General features: G+C 38.0%; 1 protein-coding gene across 1 annotated transcript in view; it reads right to left on the bottom strand.

Annotated features, from left to right (window-relative positions):
- The window catches only part of LANCL2 (LanC like 2), a 39,592-nt gene extending 25,354 nt beyond the window's left edge, over positions 1-14,238 (bottom strand). The window contains exons 1-4 of the mRNA XM_008070471.1: positions 14,124-14,238; positions 4,206-4,413; positions 2,952-3,099; positions 1,783-1,929 (exon numbers count right to left, since the gene is read on the bottom strand). Coding sequence (XP_008068662.1) covers positions 1,783-1,929; positions 2,952-3,099; positions 4,206-4,413; positions 14,124-14,184 — 564 coding nt within the window. The 5' untranslated portion in view covers positions 14,185-14,238. The remainder of the gene's footprint in view (positions 1-1,782; positions 1,930-2,951; positions 3,100-4,205; positions 4,414-14,123) is intronic.
- Between the last annotated feature and the right edge of the window lie 924 nt (positions 14,239-15,162).

The following is a 15,162-nucleotide window of genomic DNA, read 5'->3' as shown; positions in this document are numbered from 1 at the left end:
CACTCACCTCAGCCTCCCAAAGGCGCGGGATTACAGGCTGAGCCACCAAGCCCAGCACAAACTACATTTCTAAATTGAATACTTACTAAACAGTTGTTCATCGCTTTAAGAGCAGATGAGTGAAAATTTTATGATTTGCATTTTTCTCTCAAGGAAACCCCTAATATGTAACAAAGTCAACCTAAACTGCTAAATGTAAACCACACTGGTGTGATTCTCACATTATTACTTCCTTTAGGGTATAACCATTAAAAAAAAAAAAAGGTTCCTGAACCAACCACTGTTAAAACATTTTTCTGGAAAAATAGAGAATACATTGTTATGGTTAATTTTATGTGTCAACTTGGATGGGCCACAGAGTGCCCAGATTTATCATTATTTCTGGGTGTGTCTATAAGGGTGCTTTCAGATGAGATTGGCATTTAAATGGTGGAATCAGTAAAGGAGATGGCCTCCCCAGTGTAGGTGGCACCAGCTAGTCCATTAAAGGCCTGAACAGATCAAAAGGAAATCTTCCCCTTCCTGCACGCCTGCTTAAACTGGGGCATCAATTTTCTCCTGTCCTTGACTGGAATTTATACTATCAGCTTCCCTGGCCCTCAGGTCTTATGACTTGGACTGGAGTTACACCCCTGGCTTTTCTGGGCCTCAAGCTTGCAAATGGCAGATCATGGGCCTCTCAGCCTCCATAACTTCCATAACCACATGAGTCAATTCCTTTCCCCTCATATAGAGACAGAGAAATATATGTCTCCTGTTGGTTCTGTTTCTCTGGAGAACCCCAACTAATACGTACACAAAATCTACTAACTGTTCAGAATAAAAGTGCCATTTTTAAGTGAAATATGAAATTATGGTTATTTTGGAAATGTGCCTGAGCAATAAAGAAAATTCACAAATTGGAATTTTTGCATGTTTTACTTTCTGCAACAATAAACAAAAAATTACTAAAAAAGGAAGTTTTAGACTTGTCTAGATATGAGTTTCCTATTTTCCTTTAGTGAGCAGAAACATGATGGTTAGATAAGAAAGAAATTGGGAATAAAATATTTTAAAAATAATGCATGAGATTTTCAGTCAGTGATATCTAAATTCTAACCTATGTTCCTTGACTTGCCAGCTTTGTGATTTTACAGAATAAAAAAGGCTTGATTTAGAAAGAAAGAAAAAAAAGGAAGGCTGTGTACATGGCAGGAAAGGTTAGGCTGAAGCTTTATGCCTATGCTCAGACCAAGACAGGCCAAAGTGATTTTTGGCAATGGGCCTTTGATTGCCTGATACAGTACTTAATTCCATAGGTGTCAGGGATAACCACGAGACAAGGTCTTTACCACAGAAACAAGTTCACTAAAAACTAGAACAACAACTGACAGCAAGTTGAGGCACCTGAGTCTGACAAAGGCTCTGCCTCAACAGGGTTCTACAAGCCCTTCTGCTCCTGAGGACTTTCTCCTATTAAAAGACTTCCCGTTTCAATCAGCAGGAGGACAAGGACAGACAAAAAGTGTGGGTGCTAGACGGCAATCTGGGTCAAACCACACAGAGAATGCACTGTACTCGTAGGGACTCACTGCTTGTGGTTTATGAAGCAGAGTGTAAGCATCTGTGATTAAAAGTAGGATCCTGGGGGGTGGGGGGCATTGGAAAAAAAAAAGTGGGATCCTTATTTCAATTCAGGCTCCTTTGTTTGTACTAAGAATTTCATTTCCCACTTCCCAATTGATCTAACATATTGTAATGTAATTGCTGTATTAGCATTTCAGAGTACATATTCCTTCTTACCTGCATTAAAATATAGTAAATTCCAGCCATGCCATGGGCGGCTCCAACATATTGCTTCCTGTGCCATTGATATAATAGGGGGCAGCGCTCAGTTTTTCTTTCTTCCCTTGACAAAGTCTTACCCGATTCAATAATAGCATCAACTACCTACAGAAATAATGAAACAGGATAAATCTAAAAAACTTAAATGCATCCTGTTCTAGTCTAATTAACACTAACAACACACACACATATGTGAGAGAGCGATAATCTAAAAATATTTAAACAGCAGATAACAGTTAGCTTTATTTTATAAATTAATAAATGCAGGCAGAGAGAATTCAGACAAAAATGTCAGAGTAGAAAAAATATACTAAGAAGTCTAGTAATCAAAAATTATTTGTATGAAAATGCTACTAAAATCTAGAAAAACTTCCTATAAAAACTGCCCCAAACTCCTCAGTTGCTTTGTTGCATCAACATTTTCCCCTAAAAGACCAACTACATCTTCCAGGAAAGGATAGAGGAACTGGCTTTATTCATGAAAAGCAATGAAACGAGGTCTATTGTGGTGTGAAGGATTTTTGTTAGATTGAAAGACCGTCATGTCTGGAATGACTATGTGGCAAAGACACTCATTGTTTCCTCATGTCCATTCTCTGCTCATCCTTTTGGGAAAGTACTCTTAGTTTTAGGTGGGCATCTGCCTAGCTACAGACAGCTGAACACAGTCATTTGACATGAGCAGAAGTGGGGTGGCAACTTGTAGATGAAGTCCTTAAAAAGGAAGCTGTGTACCCTCTAGTTTGCTCTTTCTCCCTTCCACAGACTGGGAGTCTAGCCTAGCTTTGGTCATGCAGATGAGGGTATGCCCCTAGGGCAGAACAGATGGAAGAAGCTGGTCCCTGACCCTATCAACCTGGATTGCTTACGAGTCAGACATCTCAAGAAAAAGAAGCAAACATTCTAATTTTCTGAAGCGGCTGCTGTTTGGTTCCAGTAAAAGCAGCTGAATTAATAAAGAATGTTCATAGAAAGAAAAACGGGACTTTTTTTTTTTTCTTTTTATGAGATGCTTTACAAAAGTAATGCTAACTAGAAGCAGAGTCCAGCCATTAATATATGTTATCAGATAGATTTGGATGGTGGAGATGAGAGTATGCCCATAGTTGTCAGTAATCCCACAATACCTCTTTAATAGCTGACTCACACACGGTGTCTGGACCGATCTCCGTGTTCAGGTAGAGTAAGGCATACAGGTAACCTGCCCGTCCATAAAGCAGCTCATCAGGAAGCTCTGATTCTTGGCAGACAACGGCTCTCTGGAGCTGCAAAAGTCTAACCAACAAGAAAAAGTCTGTTTTCCCAGATAATGTCTAATACACATCTTCCTGAAACACTAAGCAACTGCATCACTTTAGGAACTACCTGTTATGTATTTCAAAACTCAAAACTCTTTTTTCCTTATTTCTTTATAGACTGGGTCTCACTCTGTCACCCAGGCTGGAGTACGGTGGCACGATGAGAGCTCACTGCAGTCTCGAATTCCTGGGTTCAAGCGATCCTCCACCTCAGCCTACCAAGTGGATGGGACTACAGGTGTGCACCACCCTGCCCCAATGATCTTTAATTATTCTGTAAAGACAAGGTCTCACTTTCTTGCCCAGGCTGGTCTCAAACTCCTGACCTCAAGCAATCCTCCAACCTTGGCCTCCCAGAGTCCTAGAATTACAGGCAAGAACCACCACACCTGGATAAATTTAAAACTCTGATTAAACTAAAAATCCCAAACCCAGAAAACTACAAAAACTTCTCCATTTCACTAGTTCTTCTCTCAAATGTCAAAGTTAAAAATAAAACATCTTTTTGTAATTTCTACCTTTATATCTATTCTAAATGATGCAACAGAAGATTTCACGCTGAAATCCAGAATTAAAAGAAAGTGATTTACAATTTAAATTAAAATGGTATTAAAATGTAGCCAATGCTTGGGAATTAGCTTGTCATTTTGTCTTTCAGCAAATATTAACTGACTAGTATGTATACCAGATAATCTACCAGACCCTAGCAGTGAGCCCTGATTTCTGCTTTCTCAAGGAAGAATACACACCAATAGGTGCTATAAAAGCTTATATTTCCTAATTGGTCCATTAAGTTATTGTAGTGGATCTAAGCACATAGCTAATTTTAGTGGCATTGACGACAATCACAAATTGCTTAGGCAGAATGATTATAGTAACTTAAAGAATGTTTATTCCCCCCAAAATTAAGGCCTATGTATGCTTGGATAGAAAGAAAGCATATGTTCAAAATTAATATACCAACTGCTTCACTCGGGAGTGTAACAGTGGATGAATTAAAACATAATTTCCTTTTGAATATCTCTCTACAGCAAGAGCTTCAACTGAGAATTGGGAGACAATGTTTCCAGGCTTAAAACTCACTTTGTGATGCATTCCTGGGACTCATAATCACTTTTGAGCTTATGATATATCACAGCTCCTACAGCAAGGGGCCCAGCATCTCCACAGAGGAAAGTAACCCTGCGCCCATTCAGATTCCGAAGTGTTCTCTTCACATAATCCAGGGATCGGAGCAGGTATGTCTGGTCACACGTGACCCGGTACAACTGCAGGTACAAAAGGGCTATGCCTGGAATGATTCCCCACCCCAAAAGAAAAATAGTATTACATTTTCTTTCCACCTGCAGGACATTCTTTTGTAGTTACATGAAATACTTTCTTTGACATAAACCCTATGTTTCTGAGGACGCAACATCAAAAAAAAAAATTATATATCACACATTTCTAAAAAAGTGAAACAAAAATAAAAAAAAAAAAAAAAACAAGACAGATAAGTCAGGGTGGAAAAAAACATAAAACAGATTTAAACATATCATCTTACTAATTGTCCTGGCACAGTGACTTAGTACCTCTTACTCTAGACAAGAAAGGATATACCACTTTCCACTCATTGCCAGTTAATTTTCATTAACTCAAAAGTTGTATACATTCTCCTTTGTATTAAGATAAACTTAATTAAGCTTAAGAGCTTACTTGAATCCTTTTCTTTTTACTTCTCATATAACCATTTCTTTCTATGTTATCCCAAATTAAACGATTACTTTTTGGAATTTTTTTTACCCTCTTCTTCCTAATTTTTTTTTTTTCTATTTTTTGCAATGTTTCCATTTTCTTTAGTGAACAACCCATCCAACTGACCAACCAACCAGTGAGTTGGCTCTCCATTTATGGGATAATCACAAGATGCAGAATTAGGTGACCAGTTCAGAGGGCATAGTTTACCATCTGTCTAACTTTTCTATTTCAGGATAAAGAACAGACCCAGATCTTCAAATGAATCAGACAGGGGTCTCTGTCTGAGACTCTCTGGAGGAGGACCTATGGCTTCTTATGGAAGCACACTGAAAGGAAAGAGCCCCAAATGGAATTTCTCTGAAGCCAGACAATAATCCTTTCCTGGAACCCTGGGTGAGTCACAAGACACAAATTCCTTAGAATTTGTCTTTCATCTGCCCCTCTCATCTATGTGACTGGCCTGCCCATCTGTCTGGTCATCAGGGAGGTAACAGACTCCATCACCATGGCAATAGTCACGTGACTAGCCCACCTATCTGACTGCTCTCCTTCATGTCAGTACCTGTGCTCACCTGTCTTTTGTGATGATGTAAAACAGACTACCACCCAATCACCTTAACAACCTGCCCCAAACTCAAACAGCCACCACCACTATTGCTAAGTTCTGGCTCAGTCATGTGTTCAGTAAGCTATGGCCAGGTCATGCTTCTCTTTAAGCTCTGGTCTCCTCTTCAATCTGGGGAAGGTGAATCTCCCTTTTCTCGCTCTCTCAAAACTATATTTTCGAATGAAACTTCTATGTAATTCTTTGCATCTTACCCGTGGCACCAGATCACAGACCCCCCTGTCTGACCTAAAACACATTTTTATGCCTGGGCTCAAGAAGGCATAAGAAAAAATTGAATCAGTATAAATATATATTTAATAAAGTCTACTACAGCAAAAAGTATTGACGTAGATAAGATGATGGTGAAAACGCCAAACAAAACATTTCTTTAAGTTTGAACTGATGTTCTTCAACATTCTGGTCTTTGTCTAATTCCTACTCTGACTCTTAGTACTTATACTTTATTTATACACACACACATATATACACACACACATATACACATATAAAGGATATATATATATATACATAGAGAGAGAGAGAAAAGAGAAGAGAGGAGAAGAGAGAAGACACACACACACACACACACACACACACACACACACACAGGGTCTCACTCTGTCACTCAGGCTGGAGTGCAGGGGTGCTATCCCAGCTCACTGCAGCCTCAACCTCCTGGGCTCAGGTGATCCTCCCACCTCAGCCTTCCCAGTAGCTGGATTACAAACGTACATCACCATACACGGCTACTTTTTGCATTTCCTGTAGAGATGAGGTCTCTGTTGCCTAGGCTGGTCTCAAACTCCTGGGCTCAAGCAATCCTTCTGCCTCACCCTTTGGCTTCCCAAAGTGCTGGGATTACAGGCCTGAGCCACCATGCCTGGCTACTATTTTGCTTTTTAAGTTTCTCTAAATATTTAGCTGCTTCATTCTTCAATTACTCTATTCAGGGTATCCCATTCCTCTTTGAAATTAATCCTTAAAACCTTTTAAAGTTTTTTTGAGAAGTCCTTTCATCATTATCCATTTCTCTAATGAAGTTGAATCAAACAGATCTGAAGTAGTATACTTGTGGGTTCTGAGATAAATTATTTTGTTTGAATTGCTCATCATCTCCTTCAGTGCATGTTTTCTGTATTCAAAAAATATAAATTATGAACACAGAGAAAACAGATAGCAAAAATTAAATACCAATAGATCTCAAACATAATAATCACTATAAAGGCTCATACATAAGTAGTCCCTGATTAACTCAGAAATCTCTAAAACCATGATGCTGATCTAGTTAACCAGTGAACTTAAAATCCTATAGTTGTATACACTTAATGCTTAAGTATTTTGAAGTAAATGATAACAGGTAAAGTACAAAAAAGTCACAATGTTTTGTAACTTTTTGCTGAAATGCCAACATGTTGCACAACATAAAAGGAGCCTGTGGTAAGATGTAGGGGGAGAGAAAGCAGTCTACAGGTCTCAGTCTTCTGAAGAGCTGTGAACTGACGATCAGGTTTCAGTTTTCTGGTGAGCTGTCAACTGACCATCAGGTCTTAGTCTTCTTGTGAGCTGTGAACTGCACTAGTGCCTCTAACCTCTAACCCCTTAGTGGGTCAGGACGGCTAGAGGCAGCTGGAGTTAATCACTTCCCTTCCCCAAAGCTGAAGGCTAGAGCCAGCTGGTATTTCCCTTCCCCAGGTAGGTTACCAGGTGATCTTTTATGTTTCCATATGAATTTCTGTATTGTCGTTTCCAAGTCTGAGAATTATGTTGGTGATTTAATGGGTACTGTGCTGAATCTGTAGATTGCCTTTGGTAGGATAGATATCTTAACAATGTTGATTCTTCCAGCCCATGAGCATGGAATATTCTTCCATTTGCTTGTGTCTTCTTTGATTTCTTTGCACAGTGTTTTGTAGTTTTCATTGTAAAGGTCTTTCACTTCTCCAATTTGAAATGATGCTAAGGTCCTTCCGTCCATCCTCCTTCCTTCCTTCCTTCGTTTTTTGTGGTTCCAGTGAATGGGGTCATGCTTTTTATTTTGTTCTCTGCCTGTTTGTTGTTGGTGCATAAGAATGTGACTGTCTTCACATTTATTTTGTACCCTGAGACTTTGCCAAAGTCCTTTATTGATGCAAGGAGGTTTTTGACAGATTCTCTTGGGTTTTCAAGGTACGGGATCATATGGACAGCAAAGAGGGATAACTTGATTTCTATTTTTCTATTTGGATACCTCTGATTTCCTTTTCTTGTCTGATTGCTCCAGCTAGGACTTCCAACACTATGTTGAACAGGAGGGGTGAGAGTGGGCAGTCTTGTCTTGTTCCAATTTTCAGGGGAGATGCTTCCAATTTCTGTCTGTTTAGCAATATTTTGGCTGTGGGTTTATTATAGATGGCTCCTACTATTTTGAGGTATGTTCCCACTATGCCTAGGTGTTCAAGGGCTTTTGTCAAGAAAGGATGCTGGATTTTATCAAAAGTTTTTTCTGTGTCTAATGATATAATCATGCGGTTCTTGTTTTTATATCTGTTGATGTATTTAATTACATTTATGGTCTTGTGGATGTTGAACCAGCCCTGCATTCTGGGAATGAAGCCTACTTGGTCATGGTGAATGATTTTTGAGATGTGTTGTATCTAATTTGCTATAATCTGGTTAAGAATATTTGCATCTGTGTTCATCAGGGATACTGGCCAGTAGTTCTCTTTCTTTGTTGGATCTTTATCTGGTTTGGATATCGTTGTGATGTTAGCATCATAAAATGATTTAGGGAGAGTTCAGTCTTTCTCGATTGCCTGGAATACTTTCAATTTGATTGGTATCAGCTACTCCTTATATATTTTGTAGAATTCCACTGGAAAGCCACCTGGTCCAGGGCTTTTTTTTTTTTTTTTACTTAGTTTTCTTATGATGGAGTTGTTATTGGTCTATTTAGGGTCTCAGTATCTTCTTGTTTCAACCTTGGAAGGTTGTGTGATATCAGAAAGTCCTCCATTTCATTTAGGTTTGTGAGTTTGTTTCCATACAGGTATGCATAGTATTATCTGACAATCTTTTGTATTTCTTTGGGGTCAGTTGTGACCTGATCTTTTCTGTTTCTTTTTCTTGGTCAATCTGGTAAGGGGTCCATCAATCTTGTCTATCCTTTCAAAGAACCAGATTTTTGTTTTGATTTTTTTCTATATTTTTGTCCCATATTTAGAGTTTTACTTTGGTAATCTGGATTCTTCTGTTGAAGTCAGGGTTTTAGTGGTCCTGTCTTTCCAGTTCTCTTAGGTGACTTGTTGGGCTGTTAACTTGCAAACTTTTTATTTTCTTGATGTGTGTTCATAGAGATTAAATTGTGATCTTTCCATTTTCTTGTGCTTGTAGAAATAAATTCCGCTCTTAGTACTGTTTTCATGGCATCCCAGATGTTTTGGTAAGATATTTCTTCACTTTCATTTGTTTCGAGCAATCTTTTGAGTTCTGTGTTGACCCAGTAATCATTAAGCATCATGCCGTTTAGTGTCCATGTCTTTGTGAGTCTTGGGGGAATTTTGTTGGTGTTGATATTTATTTTTATTTCACTGTGGTCTGAGAAAGTACATGGCAGTATTTTGATATTGTGAAACTTGTTTGTGCTTAACTTATGGCCAAGGATGTGGCCAATCTTGGAGTACATTCTATGTGGTGACGAGTAGAATGTTCCATTATTGTTGGGTGGAGTATTCTGCAGGTATCTATCAAGTCCATCTGGACAAGCATCAGGTTGAGGTTCCAGATCTCTGTGTTGATTTTTTGCTTCAATGATCTATCTAGGGTTGCTAGTAGGGTGTTTAAGTTCCCACCTATGATAGTGTTAGAGCTAATATCTTTTTTTAGTTTACTTAGTAGCTGTTTTATAAAAGTTCGTGCTCCTGTGTTGGGTGCATGTATGTTTAGGATGAATACTTCTTATTGATGGATTGAACCTTTTATTATTATATAGTGTCTTTCTGTTTCTCTTTAAGTTTTTGATAATTTAAAGGTTGTTTTATCTGATATTAAGATTGTGACTCCTGCCTTCTTTTTTGTTCTATTCACCTGAAAATTTGCTTACAATCCTCTAACTTTGAATCTGTGAGAGTCCTTTGTATTGAGATGTTTCTTGAAGGCAGCAAATCATTGGGTCTTTTTTTTTTTTTTTTTTTTAATCCAGTTTGCCATTCTGTCTTTTCAGTGGTGCATTTAGTCCATTAATGTTCAGGCTGATTATTGAGATGTGAGAGTTTATTTATGTCATGAGGTTCTTTAAAGTTCTTTGTTGTTGCTGTTTGTTTGTTGATTTTCTTTTAATTTTGGAGTTGATATATGTGTTTTTTCAGTTTTGCAGTCATGATACATGTTGTGTTGCTTCTGTTTTCCTGCATTCTTGGGAAGAGCATGGTCATTTTTTTTCTTTGTTCTGTGCTTAATACCTTTTTAAGAGTCTGTTGTAGAGCTGGTCTGGAGGCAGCATAAACTCTTAGGGATTGAATGTCAGCAAAGGATTTTAATTATCCATCACTGATGATGCTTAGCTTAGCTGGGCAGAAAATTCTTGGCTGGAATTGCTTATCCTCGAGAACTTTGAAGATTGGACTCCAGTCTATTCTAGCCTGTAGTGTTTCTGTAGATAAGTCTGCCGCTATTCTAATTGGTCCTCCCTGGTAGGCAGTCTGATCTTTCTTGCTGTCTTTGGAATTTTTCTTTTATACCTGCTTTGTATAAGTAAACTACTACGTGTCTAGGAGTTGGTCTTCTCATTTGCTGCCTTGCAGAGGTTCTCTAAATCTCTTGTGTTTGGATGGTTGCATCTCTGATAAGATGAGGGAAGTTTCCTTGTATAACCTCATGGAATGCTTGTTCCAAGGTAGTCTCTGTCTCCCTTTCTGCCTCATGGATGCTGATTGGGCATAAGTTCAGCCTTTTAATATAATCGCATATCTCTTGGAGGCTTTGTTCAGTCTTTTAAGTTTCCTTTCTGTTTTTAACAGTTTGAGTTAGTTATATATTTCAGTTTTAAAGCTCTGAGATTCTTCTGCTTGGTTAATTCTGCTTTCCATGTTTGTTAGTTTGTTATTTTGTTCACTGTATTCTTTATTGCTGTCACCTTAGTTGTCAACCCTTTCATTCTTTCTTATCTTTGTTTTTATCCACCCTCTCCATCAATACCTTGGTATCTAGATTTGTGGTTTGAGACCAGTTGTTCTGGGGGCTCTTCACTGTTTCAGTTCTGAAGTCTGTATTCTCAGGTGCTGTCTTTCCAGGGGTCTGGGGGGGTACCTGTGTTCTTCCGTTGATTCTTCTTCATTTGTGACATATTTTCTCACCCTTTTCATTTCTCCCCTTTTTAATTACATTGCTCAGTGATGAGGGGATAGCTTTCACATCTGTTTGCTCAACCCCCTATTCTTCCTGAGGTAGAGCCTCTGGATTTGTTCAATTTTGAAGCTGGGCTGGGGGTGGGTGCTATGTGGTCTTTTTGCAATTTTGAGATTTGATTAAGGTATAATGGGGGGGAGCACAGTTCAGAAGCTACCTGCAGATCACAGTACTCACCAACTGGGATCTGAGCCCCCTGGAATCCACTTCCCACTGCCTTACAATATGTTCATGCGGTGGAAGCATAAGTATACTCCTGAAACCAAAATGACATAAGAGAAGGGAAAAGAACAGAGAAGAAAAAGAGGAAAAAAAGGAAGATGAAGAGAATGTATAACATGGAAAACAGACAAGCAAATGAACAAATAAAACAAACAGGAATAAACAAACAATAAAAAAATGAAGATACTATCACCCTCAAATATACCCATACACAAAAAAGAGGGAGGAAAGGGGGCAAATCTTATCAGAAGACACACACTGAAAGATATGTATAGACAGAGCAGACAAAAAATAAAAATAAAATAAAAATGGACTCCCTCTTGTGGCCATTTCTGGAACTTCAGGTTCCTTTTTTTTTTTTTTTAACTTGCATGTCCCGAGCACCCCAGGAGCTGCCCTGAGAATGTCGGATGTTCTTTTACACACAGGAGGAGGGAGGTGATGAGGAGGGGGTGCTGAATTTACAGCAGTGGTAAATTGCAGCCGCTTCTGCAGGGTGCCCTGAGTGCTTGATCTGTGTTTCTCCTCAGTCAGACATCAGCTTGTGTACACACACACACGCAGATTCTCCTGTGTATAGACTCACAAACTCCAACAGATTCTGTTGCCATCTTGCCCCTCCCCAATTTTTCTTTTTTCCCTTACACTATAGACACAATAGTTAATTTTTTTCTTAAACTTGAATACACCGAATTTTTCTGAATCAGCTATGAGCATAAAGAATCCCTAAAAGAGAAAAATGGTTGGACAGCTTTCCCAGTGTCATATCTCAAGCAAAGACTCCTCTTGCTAAGTGATGAATAACAGTTTATTTACTAGATGGTGACTGGTAGCCAGAATTCCTTTGACTCCTGTAACCTTTCTTGTTTCAGGAGCATGGCCCCACTGCTGCTTGCCTTCTTCCTGACACCATCAGCCAGTGCCACCAAGGGTGCCATTTCTGCCTTGGAAGCAAATCCTCCTCTTTTTCCTAAAGAAGTAGTGCCCTCTTAAAAGTCTACAACCTCTGCTTCCTGTGCACTTTCCACGACTTTTTTCTCTGCCTCTCCAGCACTGCCTGCCCACGTGGCACTCAGATATGCCCACAAAAGTTCCCACTGAAGCTGTGGTCTGCTCCTTTGGTTTCCTTCCTGCTACATCGTGTGACTTTCCACACTCATTTTGGATGCTGCTTGTTTTTCACCAACACTGTGTTTTTTTCTGTCTCCTTGCTTTACTGAAGGGATTAATTGTGGATGTTTCATTTATTTTTCTTCTTATATGGTACGTTTTAAGAGACGAGATGGGAAGTTTTAGGTCAAAGCAGATTTCATACTTCTATGTGAACCCCAGTGCCCACTGAAACCAAATACTTCCATGATGGTTCTACCAGTGATTCCAATAGATGGCAACAAATAGGATTTATTTTTTTCCTTTGAGGCATTTTATTTGTACCTATACAAATTACATCCCTAAAAAAAGAATCCCAGGGCTTTCCCTCCTGTGCATTTCTTTCTTCTTCATAGTCTATAATGCCTGCTGAAGTCAGTACAATGAAACCAAATTGGAGGGATGAGCCACTTTTCTAACTCTTTGAGTTGCACATCAAATCTGAGGCTGATCGATCATACCACACTTGTTTAACCTACCTGTGAGGTTTATAACAATTTTTCCAGCTCTGTGATCATCAATGATTTCAAATTCACCAATGTAACCATGCTTCATCATCACAGTTAGAAACTGAATGATTACCTTGGAGCATGGTCTTAAAAAAAACTGGGATTTGTCTCTCCTTTTGGCATTATTGATGCTCTTGAGAGCATCAGTCAGGACATTCATGCATACCATGATGGCGGCACGGAAAGATGGCAGAAAGAGCCAGATAGGAATTTTTAAGAAATACTGATTTCTGACATCTACCTTCAGAGTTCCTAAGGTAATCCTTCTGGGATAGAGGCAGAGAATCTTGGTCTATTATAAAGTTATCTGGATGATGGTGATACATAGTCAGTTTGGGACTTAATCAGAAAAGTAAAAACCATTTTCAACAGCAAGAGGAAATGCTGTAAGTACAAGACATTTTAGGGAAAACTTGTGCTACTAATAGCTATGTCATTTTCCTTCCAAACTATCTTCATTCTTTGTATTTCACTTCAGGCTTACCACAGTTATCTAGTTTTGCATTTAGGATAAATGTCTTTGGTCCTGTAAGTGAACTGGCTCCATGTCTGCCTGGAAACAGTCTGAGGTTTGAAATGAGTTTACAAATTTGAAACATGTAATGTCTCTATGTAAGTGTCCCATGCAAAATAGGCAAACAATAAGTGAAGCATTACTAAAATGAATGTAAGTAGAAATAGAAATACAACATTTTAAGGGCTGCTGTGTTTGGTTTATGGTAGATCTAACACATATACATGTTTCTGTGCTGCTTACTAATTAAACTATAAAGATTTAATAAGAAATAGCTTAAATGTATATATATATAAATTGTAATTAGAGATTTAATAAAACTTCAGTCTGAGAACAAGATCTACCTTTTTTATCCTTATATTTCTCAAAAAACTACTACAATGTTCTGGTTACTTGGTAAAATAGCAAGAATGTAAAGATTAGTTAAGGCAAGTTAATTTTGAAACTATATTTTTTAATGTAAAGTGTAATTTTGGCTATTTAACTGTTATCATTAAAATAAAAACATTTTGTGTAAGATGAGTTAAATGAGTACGAGGAGTAGGGTAAATATTTTATATAACAGATCAGAGAAACCATAACACAAAACAGCAAAAACAACAAAAACTAACCCCAGGACAATTTGCTCTTATTATGCAGTTTTGTAGACAGCTGTATATGAAATTAAGTAAATAATGCTATAAAAATATGGTGTACTACATATTACAGTTCAAACTTCAAGTAGGAGGTATTTCTTTAACCATTAAAGACACAGTTTCAAGACTTCACTTAAAGGGTATAAAACTTTACCATTTTAAAAGAAAAGAACATTTCAAAGCCAAGTCTTGTACCTCATGATCTAAGAATAAAATGTATCAGTTACTTATAGCATTTCGTCTCACCTGTCCAACCAGTATAAGCAGAGCAGTCATGGGGATCAGCTGTCTTCAGCCCTTCTTCCATTTGCTGTAGAAGATCTTTGATTTTGGTTTGGATTCGCTTTGTGAAATTATGGATGATCTGAGAAACAAAAGACAAGATACTTCAATTGCATAAGACTAGGAAAAGAGTAATAAGAGTAATTACTGGCACAGTAATAAGTATTTTAACCAACAGTATAAGTTGCAAAAGCATAACACAGGGAAGTGGAAGTTATTTTCTCTGCCCATCTCAATGCTTCATTGGTAGCTACCTTGGCTTTTATAAGGTTAGTTTTTTTAGTGAGATAATACCCTATATGGTTTGTAACTCACAAGCAGAATCATGAAAATTAACTCACAGAAATCAAAGAAAAAAGCCAGAAATGAAAAATAAAGATGGATTTGACTACATAAACATTTTCATTTCTATAAGATAAAGAACATAAGAAAGACAGTTTAAAAGCTAATGACAAAATAAAATAAAATAAAAAGCTAATGACAAGCTGGGTGCAGTGGCTCACACCTGTAATCCCAGTACTTTGGAAGGTGGAGGATAGAGGACTGCCTGAGCAACTTGGCCAGACCTCATCTCTACAATAAATCAAAAAATGAGCTGGGCGTGGTGGCACACACCTGGAATTCCAGCTACTTCGAAGGCAGAGACAGAAGAATTATCTGAGTCCAGCAGGTTGAGGCTATGGTGGCTATGAGTGTGTCACTGCACTCCAGCCTGGGTGACAGAGTGATACTCTGGCTCAAAAAATAAATAAATAAATAAATAAAAGTTAATGACAAAGGGCAAATATTTACAATATAAGATACTGTAAGTTTAAAAAGAACACAATACACAAATAGACCCAAATTAATGTACCTCAATGCAGAAAAAAAATTAAATAAGCATGTGCAAAAAAAGTGCATTTAGTGATTAATGAAATGCACATAAAAATAAAGTATCATGGTTTTCCTATCAGATTAACAAAGAATGAAACATATTGAAAAATTAAGATTCAAGGCTGCTAAC

The sequence above is a fragment of the Carlito syrichta genome, unplaced genomic scaffold (genome assembly GCF_000164805.1).
Source record: "Carlito syrichta isolate Samal-C Ts95f unplaced genomic scaffold, Tarsius_syrichta-2.0.1 Scaffold313441, whole genome shotgun sequence".
In the NCBI taxonomy this organism is placed as follows: Eukaryota; Metazoa; Chordata; class Mammalia; order Primates; family Tarsiidae; genus Carlito; species Carlito syrichta.
This window is presented reverse-complemented; position numbering and strand designations above follow the sequence as displayed.